The sequence below is a fragment of the Phyllobates terribilis genome, unplaced genomic scaffold (assembly GCF_046119375.1).
Source record: "Phyllobates terribilis strain yellow unplaced genomic scaffold, ASM4611937v1 Scaffold_2__4_contigs__length_985480577, whole genome shotgun sequence".
NCBI classification, from domain to species: Eukaryota; Metazoa; Chordata; class Amphibia; order Anura; family Dendrobatidae; genus Phyllobates; species Phyllobates terribilis.
In genome coordinates, this window is record NW_027362762.1 from 950,529,539 (window position 1) to 950,553,850 (window position 24,312).

At 47.6% G+C, this 24,312-nt stretch overlaps 1 protein-coding gene across 1 annotated transcript in view; it reads right to left on the minus strand.

Moving 5' to 3' along the window:
- LOC141253097 (nectin 1a-like) overlaps positions 1 to 24,312 on the minus strand; it is a 139,217-nt gene that overhangs the window by 39,672 nt on the left and 75,233 nt on the right. The window contains exons 2-3 of the mRNA XM_073670855.1: positions 16,320 to 16,625; positions 13,340 to 13,448 (exon numbers count right to left, since the gene is read on the minus strand). Of these exons, the coding sequence (XP_073526956.1) occupies positions 13,340 to 13,448; positions 16,320 to 16,625 (415 nt within the window). The remainder of the gene's footprint in view (positions 1 to 13,339; positions 13,449 to 16,319; positions 16,626 to 24,312) is intronic.

A 24,312-nucleotide genomic window follows, 5' to 3' on the forward strand; every position in this document is an offset into this window, starting at 1 on the left:
CCGGGGACTCCTTAGGACGGCGCGCGCAGCCCCTTTAAGAGGGGGGGAGCGCGCGCGCGCGCGCCCTAAGCACCGTGGCCGGGAAGGAGTGCGCGCTGCCAGCAGAGCGGGAGGAGGACGCCGGGCTCGGAGCGGAGAGGTGAGGGGAACAGCGTCCCTGCCTAGCAGAGGGCAGGGACGCCGACGCTACAGTACCCCCCCCTTTAGGCCCCCCCTTTTTTAGGCCAGACAGAAATTTAGCAAGGATGAGAGGGGCATGGATGTTCTCCCGGGGCTCCCACGTTCTCTCTTCAGGACCAAACCCCTTCCAATCTACTAGAAAAAAGGTCTTTCCTCTTACCCTTTTTGTGGCCAGAATGTTCTCTACCTCAAACTCGTTTTCAGCGGAAACCGGAGCAGGAGGCGTACCTGTAGACTTGGAAAAAGAGTTAAGTACCACGGGTTTGAGGAGAGATACATGGAAGGAGTTAGGGATCCGCAAGTTGGCCGGGAGTTTCAATTTAAAGGCCACCGGGTTGATCTGACTGATGACCTCCAGAGGACCGATGAACCGAGGCCCTAATTTATAGGAAGGAATCTTGAGCCGGACATACTTGGACGAGAGCCAGACCTTATCCCCTGGATGGAATTGAGGAGGATCCAGACATTTTTTGTCAGCATGTCTTTTCATACGCTCGGACGACTGAAGGAGTGCGGACCGGGTACTCTCCCACAAGGAGGAAATTTGTTAACAAGAGATTCCGCAGCCGGATTATCCACCGAGGTGGAGACGGGAAATGGGATCCGAGGATGCTGACCGAAGACTACAAAAAACGGGGATTTGGAGGAAGATTCGCTCTCGTGATTGTTGTAAGAGAATTCGGCCCATTTTAGGAGATCCACCCAGTCAGAATGGTGGGCATTAACGAAGTGCCGGAGGTAACTGGTCAGGATCTGATTGATCCGCTCCACTTGACCATTAGACTGTGGGTGGTAAGCGGAGGAGAAGTCCAGGGTGACGTCTAGCAATTTACAAGTGGCTCTCCAGAAACGTGAGGTGAACTGTACCCCACGATCTGACACGATGTGGAGGGGCAGGCCATGAAGACGGAAGATGTGGCGGATAAAGTCTTTAGCCAGTTCGGGTGCAGACGGGAGGCCTGGCAGGGGAATAAAGTGAGCCATCTTGGAAAAGCGGTCAGCGACCACCCAAATGACCGTACAACCGGCAGAGACGGGGAGATCAGTTATGAAGTCCATAGCAATATGCTGCCAGGGGGCAGCAGGCACAGAAGCGGAAGGAGGCGACCGGCTGGCAGGTGTCTCGGGACTTTGTTGCGGGCGCAGGACACACAGGCAGAAACAAAGTCTATTACGTCCTTGTGCAGGGTAGGCCACCAGTAGTGCCGGGTAATAAGCTGGAGGGTCTTTTTCTGACCGGCGTGGCCAGCTAGTTTAGACGAATGGCCCCAGTGTAGGATCTTCTCCCGATCAGGTACTGAAACGAACGTCTTACCGGGAGGGAGACGATTTAGACTCACGGGAGCCACTTGCATTACTCTGGCGGGATCGATGATATGTTTGGGTTCTTCCTCGAGATCGGACACCAGAAAGGATCGGGACAAGGCGTCTGCTTTGATGTTTTTGTCAGCCGGGCGAAAATGAAGAACAAAATCAAAGCGAGCAAAAAACAAGGACCACCGGGCTTGGCGCGGGTTAAGTCTCTGGGCATGCTGGAGGTAAGCCAAGTTCTTGTGGTCAGTGTAGATTATTACCGGGTGAAGAGCCCCCTCGAGTAGGTAACGCCACTCCTCCAATGCCAGCTTGATTGCCAATAACTCTCGGTCTCCTATGGAATAGTTGCGCTCAGAAGAGGAGAAGAGTTTGGAGAAGAAGCCACAAGTTACCATTCTCCCGGAAGACGATTTTTGGGTAAGTACCGCTCCGGCTCCAGAGGAGGAGGCGTCAACTTCCAGGAAGAACTGCTTGTTGCCGTCCGGGCGATGCAGCACCGGGGCGGAAGAGAAGGCCTGTTTTAAGGAAAGAAAGGCCTCCTCTGCTTCGGGCGGCCACTCTCTGGGATTAGTGCCCTTACGGGTGAGCGCGGAAATTGGGGCAGTCCGGGAAGAGAAGTGCGGTATGAAGAGGCGGTAGTAGTTGGCGAAGCCCAGGAACTGCTGAATAGCCTTCAACCCCTCCGGTCGAGGCCATTTCTCGATGGCAGACAGTTTCTCTGGATCCATTCGGAGGCCGGTCTGAGAAATAATGTAGCCCAAAAACGGAAGCGAGGTCTGCTCAAAGAGGCACTTCTCATATTTAGCGAAGAGGTGATTCTGCCTGAGCCTGAGCAGGACCTGACGAACATCCCTCCGGTGAGTCTGGAGATCCGGAGAGAAGACCAAGATGTCGTCCAGGTACACCACTACGCAGGAGTAGAGAAGGTCCCGGAAGATGTCATTGACCAACTCTTGAAAGACGGCAGGAGCATTGCAGAGACCAAAGGGCATTACCAGATATTCATAGTGGCCGTCCCGGGTGTTGAATGCAGTCTTCCATTCATCCCCCTGACGGATACGGACCAGGTTGTACGCCCCACGGAGGTCCAGTTTGGTGAAGATTCTAGCCCCCCTCAGACGATCAAATAACTCCGGAATGAGCGGAAGGGGGTATTTATTCTTCACCGTGATCTGGTTAAGGCCTCTATAGTCTATACAGGGACGGAGAGAGCCGTCCTTCTTTTTAACGAAAAAGAAGCCTGCTCCCACCGGGGAGGTAGATTTCCGGATGAATCCCCGGGCCAGATTCTCCTCAATATATTCGGACATCGACCGGGTCTCAGCAGCGGACAATGGGTAAATACGCCCACGGGGAGGCGTAGTACCGGGTAACAGGTCGATAGGACAGTCGTATGGTCTATGAGGGGGTAATGTCTCTGCCTCCTTTTTATTAAAGACATCAGCAAATGACCAATAAGGAATCGGAAGTCCAGGTAGATTAGTTGGGGTAGGAGAAGGACGGACGGGATGAACGGGAACCAAACAAGTCTTATGGCAGTCCTGTCCCCAACGAAGGACTTCTCCGGTCTTCCAATCAAGCAGGGGTGCATGTCTCTGGAGCCAAGGTAGGCCTAGTAAGAGGGCGTGAGAGAGTCCAGGCAGAACATGAAAAGAGATGCTCTCAGAATTCAGCATTCCCACCTGCAGAGTAATGGATTCGGTGATGAGTTGGATGGGACGTGGTAAGAGGCCCCCATCCACGGCAGCGACAGATAAGGGTACAGCCAGAGGTTTGGTGGGAATGCGATGTTTTTCTACCAGGGACTGTGAAATAAGATTCCCGGCTGCTCCAGAGTCAAGTTAGGCTAGTTCGAAAAAACGGTTCTCCCCGCAGATAATTGAGACTGACAGCAGCAGAGATGGAGAGGATTTATTCTTGTCTAGGTCGACCTCTCTGAGCGAACCTAGACACAGGCGTTTCCCGACCTCTCCGGGCAGGTACGGATCCGGTGCTCCTTGCTGCCACAGTAGAAGCAGCTCCCCTCGGCACGGCGTAAGTCCTGACGGGTTTTGACCATCTTGGTCTGGTCGACCTGCATAGGCTCAGGAGAGTGTACCTGGGGAGAAACGGAGGGAGTGACGGGTTTCTGGAAGGTAGGAGCTAGACGTGGAAACCTCCTCTCACGGGTGACCTCTTTGGCACGCTCCTGGAACCGTAGGTCAATCCGGGTGGCAAGAGTTATTAAGTCATCGAGAGTGGTAGGAATGTCCCGACCGGCGAGTTCATCTTTAATACGGCCGACAGACCCTCCCAGAAGACAGACACCAGAGCGTCGTTATCCCAGGCCAGCTCCGAGGCAAGGGTACGGAACCGTATGGCATATTGGCCCACGGTGAGACTTCCCTGACGGAGGCATAGCAGAGACGATGCGGATGAGGTCTTCCGTCCGGGTTCGTCGAAGACTTTCCGGAAAGCCGTGAGAAAGGCAGGCAAGTCGGACACCAGGGGGTCTCCTCTCTCCCATAGAGGATTTAGCCAAGCCAGTGCCTCCCCCGTGAGATGGGACATGATGAAGGCTACTTTGGCCCGGTCGGAGTTAAACTGGTGGGACAGGAGTTCAAAGTGCAGGGTGCACTGGTTTATGAAGCCCCGAGCCAGAGCGGAGTCGCCTCCGAAGCGAGGAGGTGCAGAAAGCCGGGGTCCGGAGCAGGATACCATGGTATTGGTGGGCAGCGGAGCTGCCGGGTTGCGAGTCAAGACACTAGCGGTGGTTGCAGGTGGAGCAGTCAGAGTGTCCAGGCGAGAATTGACATTCCGCAGGTGACTCAGGATGGACTCCTGTTGGGACCTCTGACGGGACAGTTCATGACAAAGGTCCGAGAGCGAGGGAGCTTGGGTGCCACCGGGTTCCATGGCCCGAGCAAACTGTAACGGGTCTGGGAGGCGGAACCTCTGAGCAACTTATACAATGGGGCGGTCCTTGTAAGGAAGCGGGTGGCGACCAGGGAAGACAGGCAGGTAGTCACAGCAGGTGACTGGGACAGTCTCTGGGTAAACGGGCAGGAGGTCACAGCAAGTGACCGGGGCAGTCTCTGGGTGAACGGGCAGGAGGTCACGGCAAGTAACCGGGACAGTCTCTGGGTGAACGGGCAGGAGGTCACGGCAAGTGACCGGGGCAGTCTCTGGGTGAACGGGCAGGAGGTCACGGCAAGTGACCGGGACAGTCTCTGGGTAAAGGGTAGGTACGACCTGTGACGGCTGAGCCTCCAGGTAGGCTAGCAGGCAGATGGCAGATGTGTGCTCCCAGGTGAGCAGGCGAGAGTCTCTGGATAAGCAGGTGGTCACAGCATGTGACGGCGGAGCCTCCAGGTAGGCTAACAGGCAGGTAGCAGATGAGCGCTCCCAGGTGAGCGGGCAAGAGTCTCTGGACTGGCAGGTGGTCACAGCACGTGACGGCGGAGCCTCCAGGTAGGCTAACAGGCAGGTAGCAGATGAGCGCTCCCAGGTGAGCGGGCAAGAGTCTCTGGACGGGCAGGTGGTCACAGCACGTGACGGCGGAGCCTCCAGGTAGGCTAGCAGACAGGTAGCAGATGAGCGCTCCCAGGTGAGCGGGCAAGAGTCTCTGGACTGGCAGGTGGTCACAGCACGTGACGGCGGAGCCTCCAGGTAGGCTAGCAGACAGGTAGCAGATGAGCGCTCCCAGGTGAGCAGGCAAGCTGGTCCATAGACAGACTGACAGGTGTCGGAAGGCAGACCGTCGGACCTCAGGCTAGCAAGCAGGTAAGCGGATAACAGGCAGGAATCAGACAGCAATCTGGCAGGAAACTGGCAGGTAACTGGAAACGGGACCTGAGGGCTGAAGCAGAGTAGTGAACAGTGCAACAACATTGCTCGGGCACCTCCATTTTGGAGGAGGTGCCTTATATATGGTGAAGTCCTCCGGCCATTGGCCGGGGACTCCTTAGGACGGCGCGCGCGGCCCCTTTAAGAGGGGGGGAGCGCGCGCGCGCCCTAAGCACCGTGGCCGGGAAGGAGCGCGCGCTGCCAGCAGAGCGGGAGGAGGACGCCGGGCTCGGAGCGGAGAGGTGAGGGGAACAGCGTCCCTGCCTAGCAGAGGGCAGGGACGCCGACGCTACATAATGCATATAAAAGGGTAGACAAATAGGACCGGGTCCCAACTCCAGACCACCTAGGCCCTTGGTAAGCTACATATATACTAATCTAAGATATATTTTTTGTCTTTTGTAGGTTTTGCTTCTTTTTGCTAGTGTGAACATGCTCCTATTTCTTGCATGTGTACCATCTTAGACCTCAGTTCACATTGCTTGGTTTTTTGTCTTGTTTGCATTCTGTGCAAATTAAGGGTGTGGCATCCCCTTTGTTGAGCTGATTAGTATATATGTAGCTTACCACGGGCCTAGGTGGTCTGGAGTTGGGACCCGGTCCTATTTGTCTACCCTTTTATATGCATTACTTCAACTTTGATATACAGTAAGGTTTTTAATATAGAGAGTGTAGGTACCGTCCCAATTTAGGGTCACCTTGTCGCTGGTGGGACGGCTTGTATACTTTTTTTGATCAAAAATAGTTCACTAAGTACCCTATATTTAATATGCAACTTTGCTTTACATTTATATATAATGATGGTAGGGTATGAGATATATTTTTTGTCTTTTGTAGGTTTTGCTTCTTTTTGCTAGTGTGAACATGCTCCTATTTCTTGCATGTGTACCATCTTAGACCTCAGTTCACATTGCTTGTTTTTTTATACATAGATATAGTAGTAATTTTTACCTTGTGACATGTTCTATGTGCTATGCACGCTCTGCCAGGAGGGAGCTGATAGCGCGCCTGACGAAGCCACGCAGGCGAAATTATTCTTTTGTTGCAACAGGTCGCAGAGACTGCCAGTTCCAGTCAGCAGCGAGTTCTGCAGAAGGAAATCAGAGCCCTGATGAAAAGACAACAGGTAGAACTGTCTGGTGGAGAAGTCGGCAGTGTCAGAATGAGTGATCCATTCCCCATTGCAATGCCCCCTAGGAGTGAAATGTTAATATGGTGCGGGCAGCAATAGGTCTCAGAAGTCAAGATTATCAGGCCCTGGTAGAACCCGTGTACTCTGACAGTAGGCCCACCATCTTGACAGCCAGGGGAGTAGTCGATGTCCGCAAGGGGAGGGTACCGATACGCATCCTGAATTGTGGGGAGAAAGAGATCCATTTACCCCGGTAAGCCACTCTTGCTAAGCTGTTCACTGTCAGTAACACAATAAAGACAATGGAACCCTTGCCTCCATCCAAACCGGCGGAGGATAATGGCTCCAAGGGGCAGATGGAGGATTGGTGTCAGAAGCTACAAGTGGGCACTGACTCCACCCCTTTGCACCAAAAGCATGGAGTATACCGGGTGGTTCAAGAATATGAGCGAGTCTTCAGCAAACACCCACTAGACTTCATAGAATCATAGAATGGTAGAGTTGGAAGGGACCTCCTGGGTCATCTGGTCCAACCCCCTGCTCAAAGCAGGAGTCACTAAATCATGTCAGACAGATGTCTGTCCAGCCTCTGTTTGAAGATGTCCATTGAAGGAGAACTCACCACCTCTCGTGGCAGCCTGTTCCACTCATTGATCACCCTAACTGTCAAAAAGTTTTTTCTAATATCTAATCTGTGTCTCCTCCCATTCAGTTTCATCCCACCTTTGGGCAGGTAAAAGGGGTCCAACATCATATCCCCACAGGAGATCATCCGCCCATTAAAGAGCGGTACTGGCCTGTACCCCCTGCTCACTATCAATGTGCCAAAGGAATGTTGCGGAAGATGAAGGAGGCTGGGGTGATCAGAGATAGTTGTAGCCCCTGGGCAGCTCCATTAGTCCTCATTAGAAAGAAAGATGGTACAATGAGGATGTGTGTTGATTACAGGCAGATTAACCGCATTACACATAAGGACGCCTACCCATTACCCAGAATTGAGGAATCATTAGCAGCATTGAGGTCAGCTAACTATTTCTCCACTTTGGATCTCACCAGTGGGTACTGGCAGGTTCCTGTGGCAGAGGAGGACAGAGAGAAGACCGCGTTTACAACACCAATGGGCCTCAGCGAGTTCAACTGCATGCCATTCGGGCTCTGCAACGCCCCAGAAACCTTCCAGGGGTTAATGGAGTGTTGCATAGAACACAAAAACTTTGAAACCGTCCTGCTGTACCTAGACAACGTAATCGTCTACTCAAAGACATATGAAGACCACCTGGAGCACCTGGCCGAGGTGTTCGAAGCCCTATCTGGTTATGGCCTGAAAGTAAAGCCGTCCAAGTGCCACCTGTTAAAGCCAAAGGTGCAGTACCTAGGTCATGTGGTAAGCGCCGAAGGTGTAGCACCAGACCCTGAAAAAGTCACTGTGATCAAGGACTGGGCAAGACCCTCCACTATCAAGGAAGTGCAGCAGTTCCTCAGGCAGGTAGGCTACTACAGGAGATTCATCAAGGGTTTCATCAAGATAGCGGCACCCATGCAGGACCTCTTAGTGGGCCAGTCCAAGAAGGCCAAGAACCCGAAACCTCCGTTCAAATGGGGTAAACCAGAAGACGAATCATTTTCGACTGAAAATGGCTCTTACTGGAGACAAAGTCCTGGCCTACCCCGACTATGGCCAACCCTTTATACTTCATACGGATGCCAACAATGTGGGATTGGGAGCGGTGCTGTCCCAGGTACAGCAGGGCAGAGAGAGAGTGATTGCCTATGCCAGCAGGAAGCTCCGGCCCACGGACAGGAACCCCGACAACTATAGTTCCTTTAAGTTGGAGTTTTTAGGCATAGTCTGGGCTGTAACAGAGCGCTTCAAACACTACCTCGCCTCCTCCAGATTTACAGTCTTCACAGACAACAACCCACTGACGCACCTGGAGACTGTGAAGTTTGGTGCCCTAGAGCAACGATGGATGGCCCGACTGTCTAACTACGAGTTTACCATCAAGTATCGGGCGGGACATAAAAACACTAATGCTGATGCGCTGTCCAGGATGCCCAACTTGCCAGATGGGGGAGAAGACCCGAAAGAGCTGGAGGAGATAGAGCTACCCGCTTTCCATCGTCACGGGGTGACACAGTTCTCCCACTGTGTGAGGGACAAGCGCTCCGCCAACAGAGAGGCCACGCTCAACCCATTGCCCCACCATGGATGGGCAGAGACGCAGGATAGCGACCCGGCTGTCCACCTGGTAAAGGAGTTGCTGACAGAAGCTGACTCGCACCCTGATCCAGATGCTCCATAGGAGACCAAACAGTTATGGAAGGAGGAGGGCAAGCTGTTCATCTACGAGGGAAAGCTGTCTCGAAGAAGCATCAACTCCCGTACACACGAACTGGTCTGGCAGGTGGTAGTCCCGAGGCGGGATGCGCCAATGGTCTTAGAAGCGTACCACGATGGAGCACGACACTTCGGGTGGAAGAAGTTGGAAGTCCTGCTACGTGAGCGATTCTACTGGGTTGGCATGAGGAAAGCAATCGAGAGATGATGTCGAGAATGTGGTCCATGCAACCTGAGACGGAAAGACCGTGATAGCCAGAGGGCTCCCCTGCAGCCCATAATCACCAAACAACCACTTGAACTGGTAGCCTTGGACCACGTGAAGCTAGCCCCAAGCCGGTCAGGCTATGTCTACGCTCTCACCATAGTAGATCATTACTCCCAATTCCTGGTAGTAGTGCCAGTGAAAGATCAGACGGCTCAGACGGCAGCCAAAGCGTTTCAACAACACTTTTGTCGCCCGCACGGTTACCCTGAACGAGTGCTTACCGACCAAGGTCCAGCCTTTGAAGCAGACATATTCCAGGAATTCTGTAACTTGTACGGCTGCAAGAAAATAAGGATGACGCCGTATCATCCCCAGACCAACGGGTTGTGTGAGAAGATGAGCCAGGTGGTAATAGACCTGTTGAAGACGTTGCCCCTTGAAGAACGTAGCCTGTGGCCAGAGAAGTTACCAGATTTGGTGGACCTATATAACCACATCCCGGTGAACTCCACCAACTGTACACCCACTTACCTGATGAGCGCAAGACCTGGCAAGCTACCCATTGACTTAGACATGGGAGTCTTAACACCAGAGACGACATCACCAGATGCAGATTGGGATACAGAGCGGCAGCAACAATACCGCAGGGTGCAAGAATGTGTGGATAGAAGTTTGTCCCAGGCGAGACAGAAGCAGGAGAAAACTTACAATCAGCATGCACCAATAGTTCCCTTATCACCTGGAGAACAAGTACTCAAGAGGAAAAGACGAGTCCATAAATTAGATGTACAGTGGGAGGTTGAGCCATACACCGTCCTACCCTCGAATTATGATTACACCAAGGTGTGCCTCATCAGTAAAGATGGAGGGGAAACTTTAGTGGCAGTCTCAAGAGACCACTTGAAGATATGCCCTGAACTGTTGAAACACAAAGAAGAAGACCAAGACAGCCCTCAGCCCACAGAAGAGGTGGAAGAAACGGTCCAGACAGTACTTGGAGCATTTCCCCGGTCTTGGACGCAGGTGAACAGAGCAATTGTGGTATCGGTCCTGACCTTTCTCCAAGCGGCCTCACCGGAAGCTTCAGAGGCTCCAGAACATCTGGAGGACCAGTCAGCCCCAAAGACAGATGCTTCATCAGTAGCAGATCAGGGGAATCTACCCTCTGCTAGCAGTGAACCTGTCGTACCCAGGGTGAGTCAAAGAATTCGTAGGAAATTACCCAGCCTACCGGTGTTACCTCAGACTACCCGTAGTGTAGTTCACACTGAACCCACCACACCAGGGGTAGACACTAGGGACCAGGGTAGGTCAGTGACAACAAACGTACTACATAGACCCGAAGTACTAAAGGTCAGCTCCCTGCCCACTGGAGGAACTAAAGTGTATGTTATATATAGTTGTAACCGTTAAATAATCTTGGATATATATATTTGTTAAATTTATGGACAATTGGACCACAGGACTAGGTGTGGTCAGGACAATATAGAAAATAGTTAGTAAGTGGCCTTGAAAATAAACCGCAGGCATGGCTGAAGACCAGGCCCAACGACAGAGTGCCCTGAAGCCACGCCCAGGGACGATACACAAAGTGGGTTGATGCGGTTCCCACCAGCCAAATTTCAATTATCCGGATTGTGGCATAAAGACTAAGCGCCGCAGTGACTGCTATAAGTTTTTGGTTGGGTTTTCGTGATTTTTGACTTTGTAAACTATTTTGTAATGTGAATTGTTATTCTTCATTGTTGATTCAAAAAGGTATCCTCAGTCCCGGAGTACTGAAGTTAACTAGGGGGGAATGTGGCACCCCAGTGGTCCGGTTCCAACAGTGGCATTGCCTCCCTCACAAGAGGTGATGCCATGCCTGGAAGCAAGCAGGGGTCCCCTAGTCAGGTATACTAGCATGCAACACTTTCCTGGCTCCAGACCAGCAAGCGAAGCACCTCCCCTTAGCAACTGGGATCTGGGGGCGGGGTTAGTTAGAGTTAGTAAGAGGAGTTGAATACAGGACAGCGACGAGGAAAGACCTGGGGAGTGGATCTGCACAGCAGCTCACCCCAGAGAGGAGCGCAGAAGAACCGGACACCGGAGTCCGAGGTTGTGGGGCACTGAAGGCCCAGCAGCAGAAACCGAAGGGCAGGAGACTGCAACTCTCCTGGCCCCATCAGACGCCCAGAGGCTCAGCAGCACATAGGGCCCAGCACTGCCACGTGGGAGCGACACTCCAGGAAGGCCCGAGCTGCTGCCATACGGGTGAGCACAAAGACGTTTTACTCAGGGACGAGGGCCGCAGCACAGCTATAAGCAGCAGAGCCAAAGGGAAGGCCTACAACTTCACCTGGCGAGGTGGATTTCCAACTTGCTTCCAGGCCGCCCGGATCTCTACTACCAGCTAGTACCCGTGCCCCGGTCTGCCTAACCACCGCAAGTAAAGATAAGAGGAAACCGTCATTAAGTTGTGGACTGGTCATTATCTGCGCCATCCCCTGCACTACACCGCACAGCAACATCTATAACATCACCACTTCCTGCCCTGGAGCTAAGCTCTGCCTGTGGAGAGCTGAACCAACTCTGCTGCGTCATCATCAGCTCCAGAGGATCTGCACCACAGTGGCGGCCCCATACAGCCGCATACCACAGGTGGCGTCACGAATATTATATAAAAACTATATTCCCTTTTCTTTATTCCCCTTTTATTGACCGCCCTGGGTCACGGACTGGGTCACCGCCACTGTGACATCCCCCAGCATCGACCAGCCCGGCTACCGAGTACCCCACTGCCCAGGGGGCGCGTCAGAAGAGATTAATATGTCAGCAACCAATGAAGAAAACCTTTAGGAGTAACATTCGATATGCTCTTCTAGGCAGGTGCATGTTAAGGGAGCTCTATGCCATCTGGGACTAAAACATCTGCCTAAGAAAATGTTTAGCCCTCAGATTAGACCTTAGTGTTATCAAATAGTCAATAAAATACCCAAAACTCAAAAACTAAGCCAGCAAATCCCACTGATATTAACACTATTCTGCCCGCTCTGATCCCAAATAGTCAGTGACCACCCTTAATATAATGGGGTCACACTGTCATGGTTTCATCACTCACTGTGGCTTAGGGACGCTGTGAGTGTCAGCTCAGCCGCCCCATAGGATCTGGAGTGTGCTGGACTGTCAGTATTGTGAGTGACAGCTCAGTATTCCAATCTGATCCTGGGGTGTGCTGGGCTGTCAGCATTTTACTTGACAGCCCTGCTGCTCAATCTGGCCTAGGCTGCGGGCTTTCCTCCAGGTGTTTCCCATTCCTGTTAGTTTGCTAGCTATTTAGCTGGCTAGCTATGAGCAGGCCATTGTCAGCTGTAGCTTTGCTCAGTGATGTGTGTGCTTTGCTCTGTCTGATTTCCTGATCTTGTTGTTGGACCTTGGATTTGCCATGACTGTGGAGACATGTGAGTCAGTGGGTGCTCTCGTCTACTGGCCTGGCTGACTTTAAAAAGACTGCATGGACCAGAGCTCATCCCACTGAACATCCGCGCTCCTTTCCCGTGGGCCGAATACTATTCAGACAACACAGGGTAACACAGTGTGGTAATACTTTATTGAACTACCAACAGACAGTAACATATAATACAGACCCAACAAATACACAAGATGGTGCAAATTACAGAGTCTCACCCTTTCGCTATAGCCCCAGCCCCCTGAGGAAGCCTGCTAGGGTGAATCTTGTTGGGGTGGCTATATGTATGTCTTTTATTAGTTTTAGTGAAACTTGTATAGGAAAATATATGTATCCAGTATCACTACATAGATCCATGGACTGCAGCCATGGTTTAGATAGGATAGCATAGGCTTATTAGCGTCCTGAGAATTCTAGCTGAATGGAGAAAGTCTCCAATACTAGGAACCAGGTTAGAAAATGGAATAATACAGGTTCACTTTAGTAATTAAAAATTTAGATAACTTTTAAGCAAAATTAATAAAAGTCATGTTTATTGCATCCCTTAAATAGGGTGGATTTACCTTCTGAGTAATTTATGGTGCTGATCCATTTGTTTTCTCTACACCCTTAATATATCTGCAGTGTCAGGAAAAGTTTATGCTTTGGTATCTGCTCAGGGGCCACAGCAGTAATGGGGGACACCTGACTGATCCGTACTGCCTCAAACATTCCGCTCACCACATACCGCACCAGCCCAGCTACAAACAGTGGTTTGTCGGTCATTTTTGCAAATTGAATAATACTGGCCTGAGAATTGCAAAAAAAAAAAATCAAGGATCTTTCTTATTGCAAACACGGAAAGAAAGGGCATAACTGTAAGGTAAAATACTGTAAGTTGCTTCTCTTACTAACCTCTTCCAAGTGTATTCAGCCGGGGGATTCGCCTCCGAATGACATGAAAATTGAAGCGAATCATCACCACCAGTTCTAAGTTCATAAATATCCATCATCTGAGGAGCAACTAAAAGCCAAGCAAAACAAAAGGATATACACTTTGTACAGAATTATTAGGAAGTTTGTATTTGTGATGATTACTTTTAGTATTGAACAAAAGGTTAATAAACCTGAATATTAAGAAAGTAAAGGTGTAAATTTGTCTTTCTCAGGAGAATTTCTCTGTGTGCACAATTATTGGGCAACTAACTGAAAAATGTAAATTTTCCATCTGAATTGGTTCTTTCCATCCATCTGTTACAGTGAGAATAAGAACACTTCAATGTAAAAAAAAATGAATTCTGACATTTTACAAAAAATCTCAGTGACCAATATAGTAATATATCCGGCTGTCTTCTCAGTAACAGCCATAAGTTCCATCCATGGAGTTAGTCATTTTTTTCATATTTTTGGGCAACACCAACCACAGCTCCAGACACTGATCAAAGAGGGGACTGTTCTCCAACATAAATCTCCGACATAAGAAGGGCACAAGTTAGTTCTCAGTAGGGTTTAGGTCAGGTGAGGATGGGGCCAGTCATTATTCTCCATCTTTAAGACCTTTCCTGGCACCGAGCAGTGGACACGCCAATGCTGTGATGGAGCCTTGTCCTGCAGAACAATGGTTCTCTTGACAGTCGCTGACTTCTTACTGTACCACTTGCTTGAAGACAGTGTTTTCTAACAACTTGCAGTAGGTTTGGGACCTGATTTTGACTTGAGTCATCTTCAGCCTGAAAATGTCCAACTAGCTCATCCTTAATAATCCCAGCCCATAGCAGTGCGCACCTCCACCTCGCTGGAGTCGGAGTTTAAGTGGAGGTCTATGCCCATTACAGATCAAGTTATGGACTCATCTTAATGGGTCCATTAAGAGTTGCTATTATCTCAACAGTCCATAAAACCTTTGAAAAATCAGCCTTCAGATATTTCTTTGCCCAGTCTAGATGTTTCCACCTCTATCTCTACTTCTGTGGTAGTCGCGTTTCAACCATGTCTTTGAGCAGTTAAAACCTTGTACTTCTGGGTCCTCTAGGGAGGTTGCAGTTCTGGAATATGACAGTACTAGAGGATAATGGCTTTCATTAGATTTTCTTCTCATTATTATAGTATTTATTTGTAGGGGTCAGTATTAAAGTAAACACAGTGGGTGAAATAAGCATAGAACACATCACCAATTATCTAAATAAATCTTGCAGGGAGCACCTGGTCATGGCCGATTTATGGTAAAATAATATTCTTACCATGTTTGGATTATGGCCCCAAAAGTGCTCAATGGCACTTTCAGTAGTTTAGAAATTCTTCTGTAACTAATGCCATCAGTATGTTTTACAACAATAAGCTTGTGAAGGTCTTAGGACAGCTTACTGGTTTTACCCATCATTTGATGTTTCTTGCGTGACTCCTTAGCAATGAGACACCTTTTTATAAGTCATCAGTTGAAAAAGTTGATAATATTTTTCACTAAGTGGCAGCATTATAGTAGTTATATTCTTGTACATAGAGGCAGTATTATAGCAGTTATATTCCTGTACATAGGGGCAGTATTATAGTAGTTATATTCTTGTTCATAGGAGCAGTATTATAGCAGTTATATTCCTGTACATAGGAGGCAGTATTATAGTAGTTATATTCTTGTGCATAGGAGTCAGCATTATGGTAGTTATATTCTTGTACATAAGGAGCAGTATTATAGTAGCTATAGTCTTGTATATAGGGGCAGTATTATAGTCTGGGGCGGACGTACCACTGGTGCAAATGCACTGGGTCCTGAAAGTGCAGGGGGGCCCTCGTCGGGCGGCTAATATTGAGGGCAATCTGGTCTGCTTCTCGGAGTCCAAAGCTCCGGGGGGGCATGGCCAGATTGACTTCCTCATATGCGGCAAGCAGGGAGCGATCCCTCCAGCTTGTACATAGGGGCAGTATTACAGTAATTATATTCTTGTACCTAGGGGGCAGTATTATAGTAATTATATTCTTGTACATAGGAGCAGTATTATAGTAATTCTATTCTTGTACATAGGAGCAGTATTATAGTAATTATATTCTTGCACATAGGGGGCAATATTATAGTAGTTATATTCTTGTACATAGGAGCAGTATTATAGTAATTATATTCTTGTACATAGGGGCAGTATTATAGTAGTTATATTCTTGTACATAGGGGCAGTATTATAGTAGTTATATTCTTGTACATAGGGGGCAGTATTATAGTAGTTATATTCCTGTATATATTCCTGTATATAGGGGCAGTATTATAGTAGTTATATTCTTGTACATAGGGGCAGTATTACAGTAATTATATTCTTGTACATAGGGGCAGTATTATAGTAGTTATATTCTTGTACATAGGAGCATTATTATAGTATTTATATTCTTGTACAAAGGAGGCAGTATTATAGTAGTTATATTCTTGTATATAGGGGGCAGTATTATAGTAGTTATATTCTCATACATAGAGGACAGTATTATAGTAGTTATATTCTGTACATAGGGGCAGTATTATAGTAGTTATATTATTGTACATAGGGGGCAGTATTATAGTAGTTATATTCTTGTACATAGGGAGCAGTATTATAGTAGATATATTCTTGTACATAGGAGCAGTATTATAGTAGTTATATTCTCATACATAGAGGACAGTATTATAGTAGTTATATTCTTGTACATACAGAGGAGCAGAATTATAGTAGTTATATTCTTGTATATAGGGGAGAAGTATTAAAGTAATCTTGGCACTCAGAATGAGCTTTGTTAACAAGGTAATAAAAAATTGGCAACAGTGAACCAATTAATCTGTAGTAATAAACATTATTAGGTAAAATCGTCTGCTTCAGTGAAACAATAGTGAGAATATTGATAGAGAAAAGATTTTGTCTGTACTCCAGTCTGTACTTACAGTGGATATTCTGTATTGTGAGCGTCCTCTCGGTCTGGATGTCAGACGTCTCGTTCTGTTGTAAGATGCAGGTCACTCGGATTCCGTTTAGTCTACTTTCTGGGATCATCCTCAGCTCGCTCCTGGTGGTGACGGTGCCGTTTTCATGTCTTACACTACTTTCTTCTGCGCTGTAGGGGAGATCTCCAGTCCTCCAGCTAATTGCCGCAGGCTCGGCTGCTGTAACAATACAAATTGCCACCGTTTGCTCCAGACAACCAACCACGATCGGCTCCGAGGGAGGAATGACATCGATATCCGGAATCACTATATGGTGGACACAAAGGGTAGTGAACTGATCATTAAAACATAGCAGCTTTCTCCATTTACTTATTCGGGAGCAGAGCCCACTTGCATGGCAAACTTCAGCGTTCTTATAGAAATCGAGAGCTTCACATTCTTGGCCTCCTCTCCATTCCTGATACATCAATCGGCCATTTATGCGATATCCTGTTGGAATGTCTTAAATTTTCCAGATGGAAAAACCCCTTTAAAGTTGTATCTGAAAACCTAACCTTATCTGTTATGAAAAAAAAACACCTATTTAATTAAAAATACAATAGTTTGCCATTTTTTTAATGAGTTCTTTGAACTGAGCCCCGTTCTTGGGATTGTCAGAGATCCTGGTGGTCAGACCCTGAGCGATCAGTAAGTTATCATCTCCCCTTTATATAAATATTAGGTGATAGGAAATATGTATCAGGGTTAGAAGATGACGATAGACTAAAGGGTCGTTCCCACCTTGGACATCTATGGCAAATCCACCGCATATATCAGAAATGTCTAATATATGTATATGGATGTATCTACTGTATATGGAGGTGTTATCAGTCATTATTCAGGAGGAGGAGGTGAGCTGTGACATCTCCTATTGTGAGTGGTGGATCCTGTGTTACCTACTGTATATAGAGGTGTTATCAGTCATTGTACAGGAGGAGGAGGGGGTGAGCTGTGACATCACCTATTGTGAATGGTGGATCCTGTGTTATCTACTGTATATAGACGCGTTATCAGTCATTGTACAGGAAAGGGAGGAGGTGAGCTGTGATACCACCTATTGTGAATGGTGGATCCTGTGATATCTACTGTATATAGAGGTGTTATCAGTCATTGTACAGGAGCAGGAGGGGGTGAGCTGTGACATCACCTATTGTGAATGGTGGATCCTGTGTTATCTACTGCATATAGACGCGTTATCAGTCCTTGTACAGGAAAGGGAGGAGGTGAGCTGTGATATCACCTATTGTGAATGGTGGATCCTGTGTTATCAGCTGTATATAGAGATGTTATCAGTTATTATACAGGAGGAGGAGGTGAGCTGAGACATCACCTATTGTGAATGGTGGATCCTGTGTTATCAGCTGTATATAGAGGTGTTATCAGTCATTGTACAGGAGGAGGAGGAGGTGAGCTGTGACATCACCTATTGTGAATGGTGGATCCTGTGTTATCTACTGTATATAGAGGTGTTATCAGTCATTGTACAGGCGGAGGAGGTGAGCTGTGACATCACCTATTGTGAATGGTGGGTCCTGTGTTATCTACTGTATATAGAGGTGACAATGGTTCAATAAAGTTTGGGGTGGTATCACCCACATTCACATTATTGACCAGCTTTGCTTTACGACTTACTTCATATAATTATCCATATGTTTCTTTTAGGGCCAATTTTGTAGCTTTATGTTGCCATTTATTTATGCATGGATTTATATAGTGTGACCAAGTTGTCAAGCACTTTCCAAGTGATGCTAAAATCGCATGTCAACCCGCATGCGGAAATGCATGTAAAGAACGCTTCACATCCGCATGTCCCTGGCAGGAAAAACGCATGTACAATCCGCATGTACAATCCGCATGTACAATCCCCATGCGTTTTTTCTGCCAGGGAGATGCAGAAACGCTCAAAAAAAATCCAGAGCATTTCTGCATCGTGGGCACATAGCCTTACATTAATTGTATGACTCAATATGGAGCACACGTAGCCATCTATACACAGCAGGAGGCCACACGGCGTCATGTGGCAGGGCGGTTCCAGCATCATTCAAACTGCCCGCCCCGGTGGATCTGCAGCTGGCCGGATGGGAGTGGCTGCTTTGAACTCTGGGACCGCCCTGCTTGACGTCATGTGGCAGGGCGGTCCCAAAGTTCAAAGCAGCCACTCACAGACACGCTGACTGCATCACGCAGCCCTGTATATGCACTAGCGCTGGCGGGAAATTTAAATGATGTTGGGACCGCCCTGCCACATGACGTCATGCAGGGCGGTACCAACAGCATTTAAACTGCACGCCCGTGCTAGTGAATATACAGCCACGGCGGCCAGATGGGAGCGTCATGTGGCACTGGCAGGGTGGGGCGACACCGTATGATTCAAACCGCCTACAGCTGCGGGCCCACAGCGGTGATCATCTAAACCTTCGGCCAGTGCGGAGGTGACCAAAAAAACGCGCATTATAATGGGAGCAATTCATGGGCCCCCTGGAGACTCAGGGCCCCGGGCGGTAGCCCATATTGCCCTCATTATAATCCGCCTATGGATGGAGCCATGTACTGTAAAATCCTGTGTAACATCCTCTTTCCCTCCACCAGGACGTTAAAAATGGGTCATGGCTGGGTCTTCCTGCAAGACAATGACCCAAAACATACAGCCAAGACAACAAAGGAGTGGCTCAAAAAGAAGCACAGTAAGGTCATGGAGTGGCCTAGCCAGTCTCTACACCTTACTCCCATAGAAAACTTATGGAGGGAGTTGAAGCTCCGAGTTGCCAAGCGACAGCCTCAAAATCTTAATGATTTAGAGATGATCTGCAAAGAGGAGTGGACCAAAACTCCTCCTGACATGTGCGCAACCCTCATCATCAACTACAAAAAACATCTGACTGCTGTGCTGCCAACAAGGGTTTTGCCACCAAGTATTAAGTGTTGTTTGCCAGAGGGATCAAATACTTATTTCTCACTGCATAATGAATTTTTTTTTATCTAATTTATACAATGTGATTTTCTTCTCTCAATGTTAAAATTAACCTACCCTTAAAATTATAGACTGTTCATGTCTTTGTCAGTGGGCAAACTTACAAAAACAGCAAGGGATCAAATACTTATTTCCCCCACTGTAATTTTTATTTTTGGATAATAATAAAGTACTGAATTTATTTTTTTATATATAGTGAGTAAAATAAGTATTGAACATTTCACCAATTTTCCAAGTAAATCTATTTCTAAAGGTGCTATTGACATGAAATTATCACCAGATGTTGGTAACAACCCATCCAATCCACACAGGCAACAAAATCATCCATAGATGTCCATAAATTAATTTATGTATACTAATGAGAAATGACACAGGGAAAAAGTATTGAACACATGAAGAAAGAGAGGTGAAAAAAGCCATAGAAAATCATAACACCAGCTGAATTCTATCAGTAATTAGAAAGCAATCCTGCCACTTAGTGAAAAATAATATCAGCTGGTTCAGCTGATGGCCTATAAAAAGGTGTCTTATTACCAAAGTGGCAGGCAAGAAACATGATGGGTAAAAACAGTGAGCTGTCTCAAGACCTTCGCAACCTTATTGTTGTAAAACATACTGATGGCATTGGCTACAGTAACATTTCTAAACCACTGAATGTTCCAGTGAGCACTGTTGGGGCCATAATCCAGAAGTGGAAAGAACATAATTTCACCATAAACTGACCACGTTCTGATGCTCCCTGACAAATTTCACACAGAGAACTCAAAAGAATAATCAGAAGAGTTGTCCAAGCACCAAGGACCAACTGTGGAGAGCCACAAAAAAACTCAATACACTCAACCTCCATGGACGGCATGCACGCTCACCTCGCAAGACTCCATTGCTGAACAAAAACCATGTTCAAGCTCGTTTAAAGTTTGCTCAACAACATTTAGACAAGCCTGTGAAATACAGGGAGAATATTGTCTGGTTAGATGAGACTAAAATTGATCACTTTTAATGCCATAATGCACCATGTTTAGAGGTCAAAAGGCACTGCATATCACTCCTAAAACACCATACCAACAGTGAACTTTGGAGATGGGAACATTATGGTGTGGGGCTGTTTTTCAACATACGGCACTGGCAAACTTCATATAATTGAAGGAAGTATGAATGGACAAATGTACAGAGACATTCTTGAAAAAAAAAGCAAGATAATGATCCCAACCATAAAGCTGCTAGAATGGCCCAGCCAATCACCTGACCTCAATCTGGCAGAAAATTTATGTAAGGAACTAAAGCTTAGAGTTCATAGAAGGAGCCACAGAAGAGTGTTTGTGTGGAAGGGTGGGCCAAAATCACACCTGAGCAATGCCTGTGACTAGTTTCTCCATACAGGAGGCATCTTAAAGCTTCATCACCAACAAAGGCTTTTATAGGAAGCATTAATTAAATTTCAGTAAGTGTGCTCAATGCTGGTTCCCTGTGTCATTTCTCTTTATTACACATAATTTATGGAAATCTATGGTGATTTCTTTGCATGTGTGGATTGGATGGGTTGTGAGAATTTCATGTCAATAGCACCTTTAGAAATATATTTACTTAGAAAATTGGTAACTTATTCAATACCTATTTCATTCCCTGTATACCTGGATGTATAATCTCGTTATTAGGTACGCGAGTTTCTCTTTTGGTACTTTATGTTACTATCTTCATACATTGTCTAGCACTCCTCATTCATTTTAGATTTTGATAGATCTGATTTTACGCAGATGTGCCAATATGAAGTCGGTTTATTTTTTTACTTCTTATTTTTGTATAGGGAGAAATTTTACATTGATAAAAAAAAAAAATTACCGGTAGTTTTCATTATTTGTTATGAGTAACTAACCTTTTGTTTTTTTATACTTTTATCCAGGATATTAAAGTACATTAAGAAAGTACATAGAAACGGAGTACAGGTAAGGAAAAATAACAACTGAAGCTAAGCAGGCAGCCTGGGGAATAATAGAATATAGGCGCTGATTCATTGTTATGTCACCAGTTTTCTGGATGGATTGTTTTTTTTTATTAGCTTTAATGTATGCACCTTATTGTCTTAATATTTTGCGCCATTTTTAAGTTGTGTTTCCTTTTTAATTATTTTTTTATATTATTTTTCCTCAACAACTTTGCTTAACACTGAGCGGTGACTGAAGCCGCACCCCATGACTGAAAGCCTGAGGCTGTCCGGAGGAAAAAAGTTAATTTCCTACCAGCAGTGCGGCATCCGCCCAGTTTCTGACCGCTATTAACCTGCAGATTAACCCCATATCTGCAGGTTCATAGTATTTTTTTACATGATAGATTAAGCTTTAATACAGCCAGAACATCCTTCATCATGTGAAGTGGAAAGCAAACAACATCACACGCACCCAGACGAACCCATGTCACTGGTGCCTTGGGTCAAAACAGAACACCTCAACCCTTACATCCCTTACACCTAAACATTCTCCAAGAGCAACTTCTCCAAACAATCCAGGAGCAATGTTGTGCAAGACAATTCATGATGGAGACCATGTCACAAGGAAAAATGATAACTAAGTAGTTCGGTAAATAAAATATTGACATTTTGGGTCCATGGTCAGGAAACTCCCCTTACAATAATCCAGAATTGGTCATGAGTCAGGATTTGGCCAGCAACTGACATCCAGCTGCCGGTGTGAATTGCAGGAGTCTAGAGAAATAAGGGTGGTCAGCGCTAGAAATATTCAGTCTTTACATCAACTTAATTGATCTGTAAATATAAGTTTAAAATGCTTATGAAATGTCAGACAAATCATATTAAACAGAATCTCTGAACCAGAACATCTGTTTATTATTATCAATCAACAGGTCATGGCAGAAATAATTCAAAAAATGAAGAGCACGCAGGAAACATAAGAGACATACACAAATATCCGAGGGTAAAACAAAAATGATTGTTTGAATGGAGGGACAATTAATTGAATAAAAATGCCTTTATTGCAAAACATAGGGCATATGGTGACACAGAAGGTGCATGTAACATCCCTGGCGGCATGCTTGCATAGTGCACCACCTCCCACCATGCAAGACCGCAATCTTACCCATCAGTCCAGCCTGCAAACCTTGCTCCAGTTCATGCTGTGTGCATGTCTCTTGTCTGATAACAGGCCTGTTATCTCTGACTTCTAGTCTGTTTCTGCCACCCTGGGGGCTGCATACCCAGGCCTGTTATCTCTGACTTCTAGTCTGTTTCCGCCACTCTGGGGGCTGTATACCCAGGCCTGTTACCTGTGACTTCTAGTCTGTTTCTGCCACTCTGGGGGCTGTATACCCAGGCTTGTTCTTGTATCTCGTTGCAGTATCAGTTCCTGTCTGAACTGTCTCCTAGCCTGTTACCTATTTGTCTCTATGTCTGTACCTTCCCTTTTCCTGCAGTGTCTGAACCTGCACCTAACTCCAACTCGTTGTCTCTGTACTTCTGTTTGTGAGTTTTGTGTCCACTCGCTACTTCATTGTAAGTACCTTGTGTGTATCTGGTTCTGCTTGTCCCTTTTCCCTTCCTCCGTATCTACCTCCTGTGTTCTAGCCATCTTCCTGTATTTTCCAGTCTGTTCCATGTGAAAAGAGCCCTGTCCTCTCTGCCTGCACCTTCAGCCCTGTTCTGCTCTGCTTGCTCACCGCGCCAGCAGTTTCTCTCTGCTCTGACTTGCCCACCGCTACGGCGGCTTCTCTGTGCTCTGCCTTGCCCACCGCTCCGGCGGTTCCTCTCTGCTCTGCCTTGTCCACCACACCTGCGGTTTTGCTCTGCTCTGCCTTGTCCACTGCACCTGCGGTTTCGCTCTGCTCTGCCTTGTCCACCGCACCTGCAATTTCACTCTGCTCTGCCTTGTCCACCGCACTTGTGGTTTCGCTGTGCTCTGCCTTGTCCACCGCACCTGCGGTTTCGCTCTGCTCTGCCTTGTCCACCGCACCTGTGCTTTCGCTCTGCTCTGCCTTGTTCACTGCACCTGCGGTTTCGCTCTGCTCTGCCTTGTAAACCGCTCCAGCGGTTCCTCTCTGCTCTGCCTTGTCCACCGCTCCAGTGGTTCCGCTCTGCTCTGCCTTGCCCACCCCACCTGCGGTTTTCGCTCCGCTCTGCCTTGTAAACCGCTCCGGCGGTTCCTCTCTGCTCTGCCTTGTCCTCCGCTCCAGCAATTTCGCTTTACTCTGCTTGTCTACCGCATCTGCGGCTCTGTTCCTGTCTCTCAGTCTGTACTGGACCCTATCCAGCCTGCACTCCAACCTGCTAGTACCTCCCTGTCTGCACTCCAGCCGTGCTTGCCAGTATCTCCCTGTCTGCACTCCAGCCGTGCTTGCCAGTACCCAGTCTGCTAGCCTGGCTTCCCTCCATGCTGTCTGCTTGCCTCTGTGTCTGCTGCTTAAGGGCTGCGCCCGATCACTTCCTGTTTCTTGTACCTGCTGCGGGCACACCCCTTTTGCGTCCTCAGCCTATTGCTGTCTGTCGCCTGGTATTTAACCCAGCTGCTCCAATGAATCCCTGCCTGTGCATTGTGTTTCATTCAGTGTGCTCTCTCACTCTGAATGTGCCAGGTCCCCTTCTGTGTTTGCTTGCCTGCCATTCCTGGATGCTGTATTTCCAGGCCTGTCTGAACACGCTCCTTGCCTGTTCGTTCCGCCTTCTAGGGGCCGCATACCTAGACCCGCTCCTGTATCTTGTCAGTCCTGTCTGAACACGCTCCTAGCCTGTTCCTCCCGCCTTCTAGGGGCTGCATACCTAGACTCGCTCCTGTATCTTGCTACTGTGTCTGTTCTTGTCTGTATACTCTTCTAGCCTGCTTCCTGTGTCTGTACCTTTCCTTTTTCTGCAGAGTCTGAACTCGTACCTAACTCCTGCTCGTTGTCACTGTACTTCCGTTTGTGAGTTTGTGGTCCACTCACTACTTCACTGCAAGTACCCTGTAGGGATCTGGTTCTGCCTTTCCCTTCCTGTCTGTT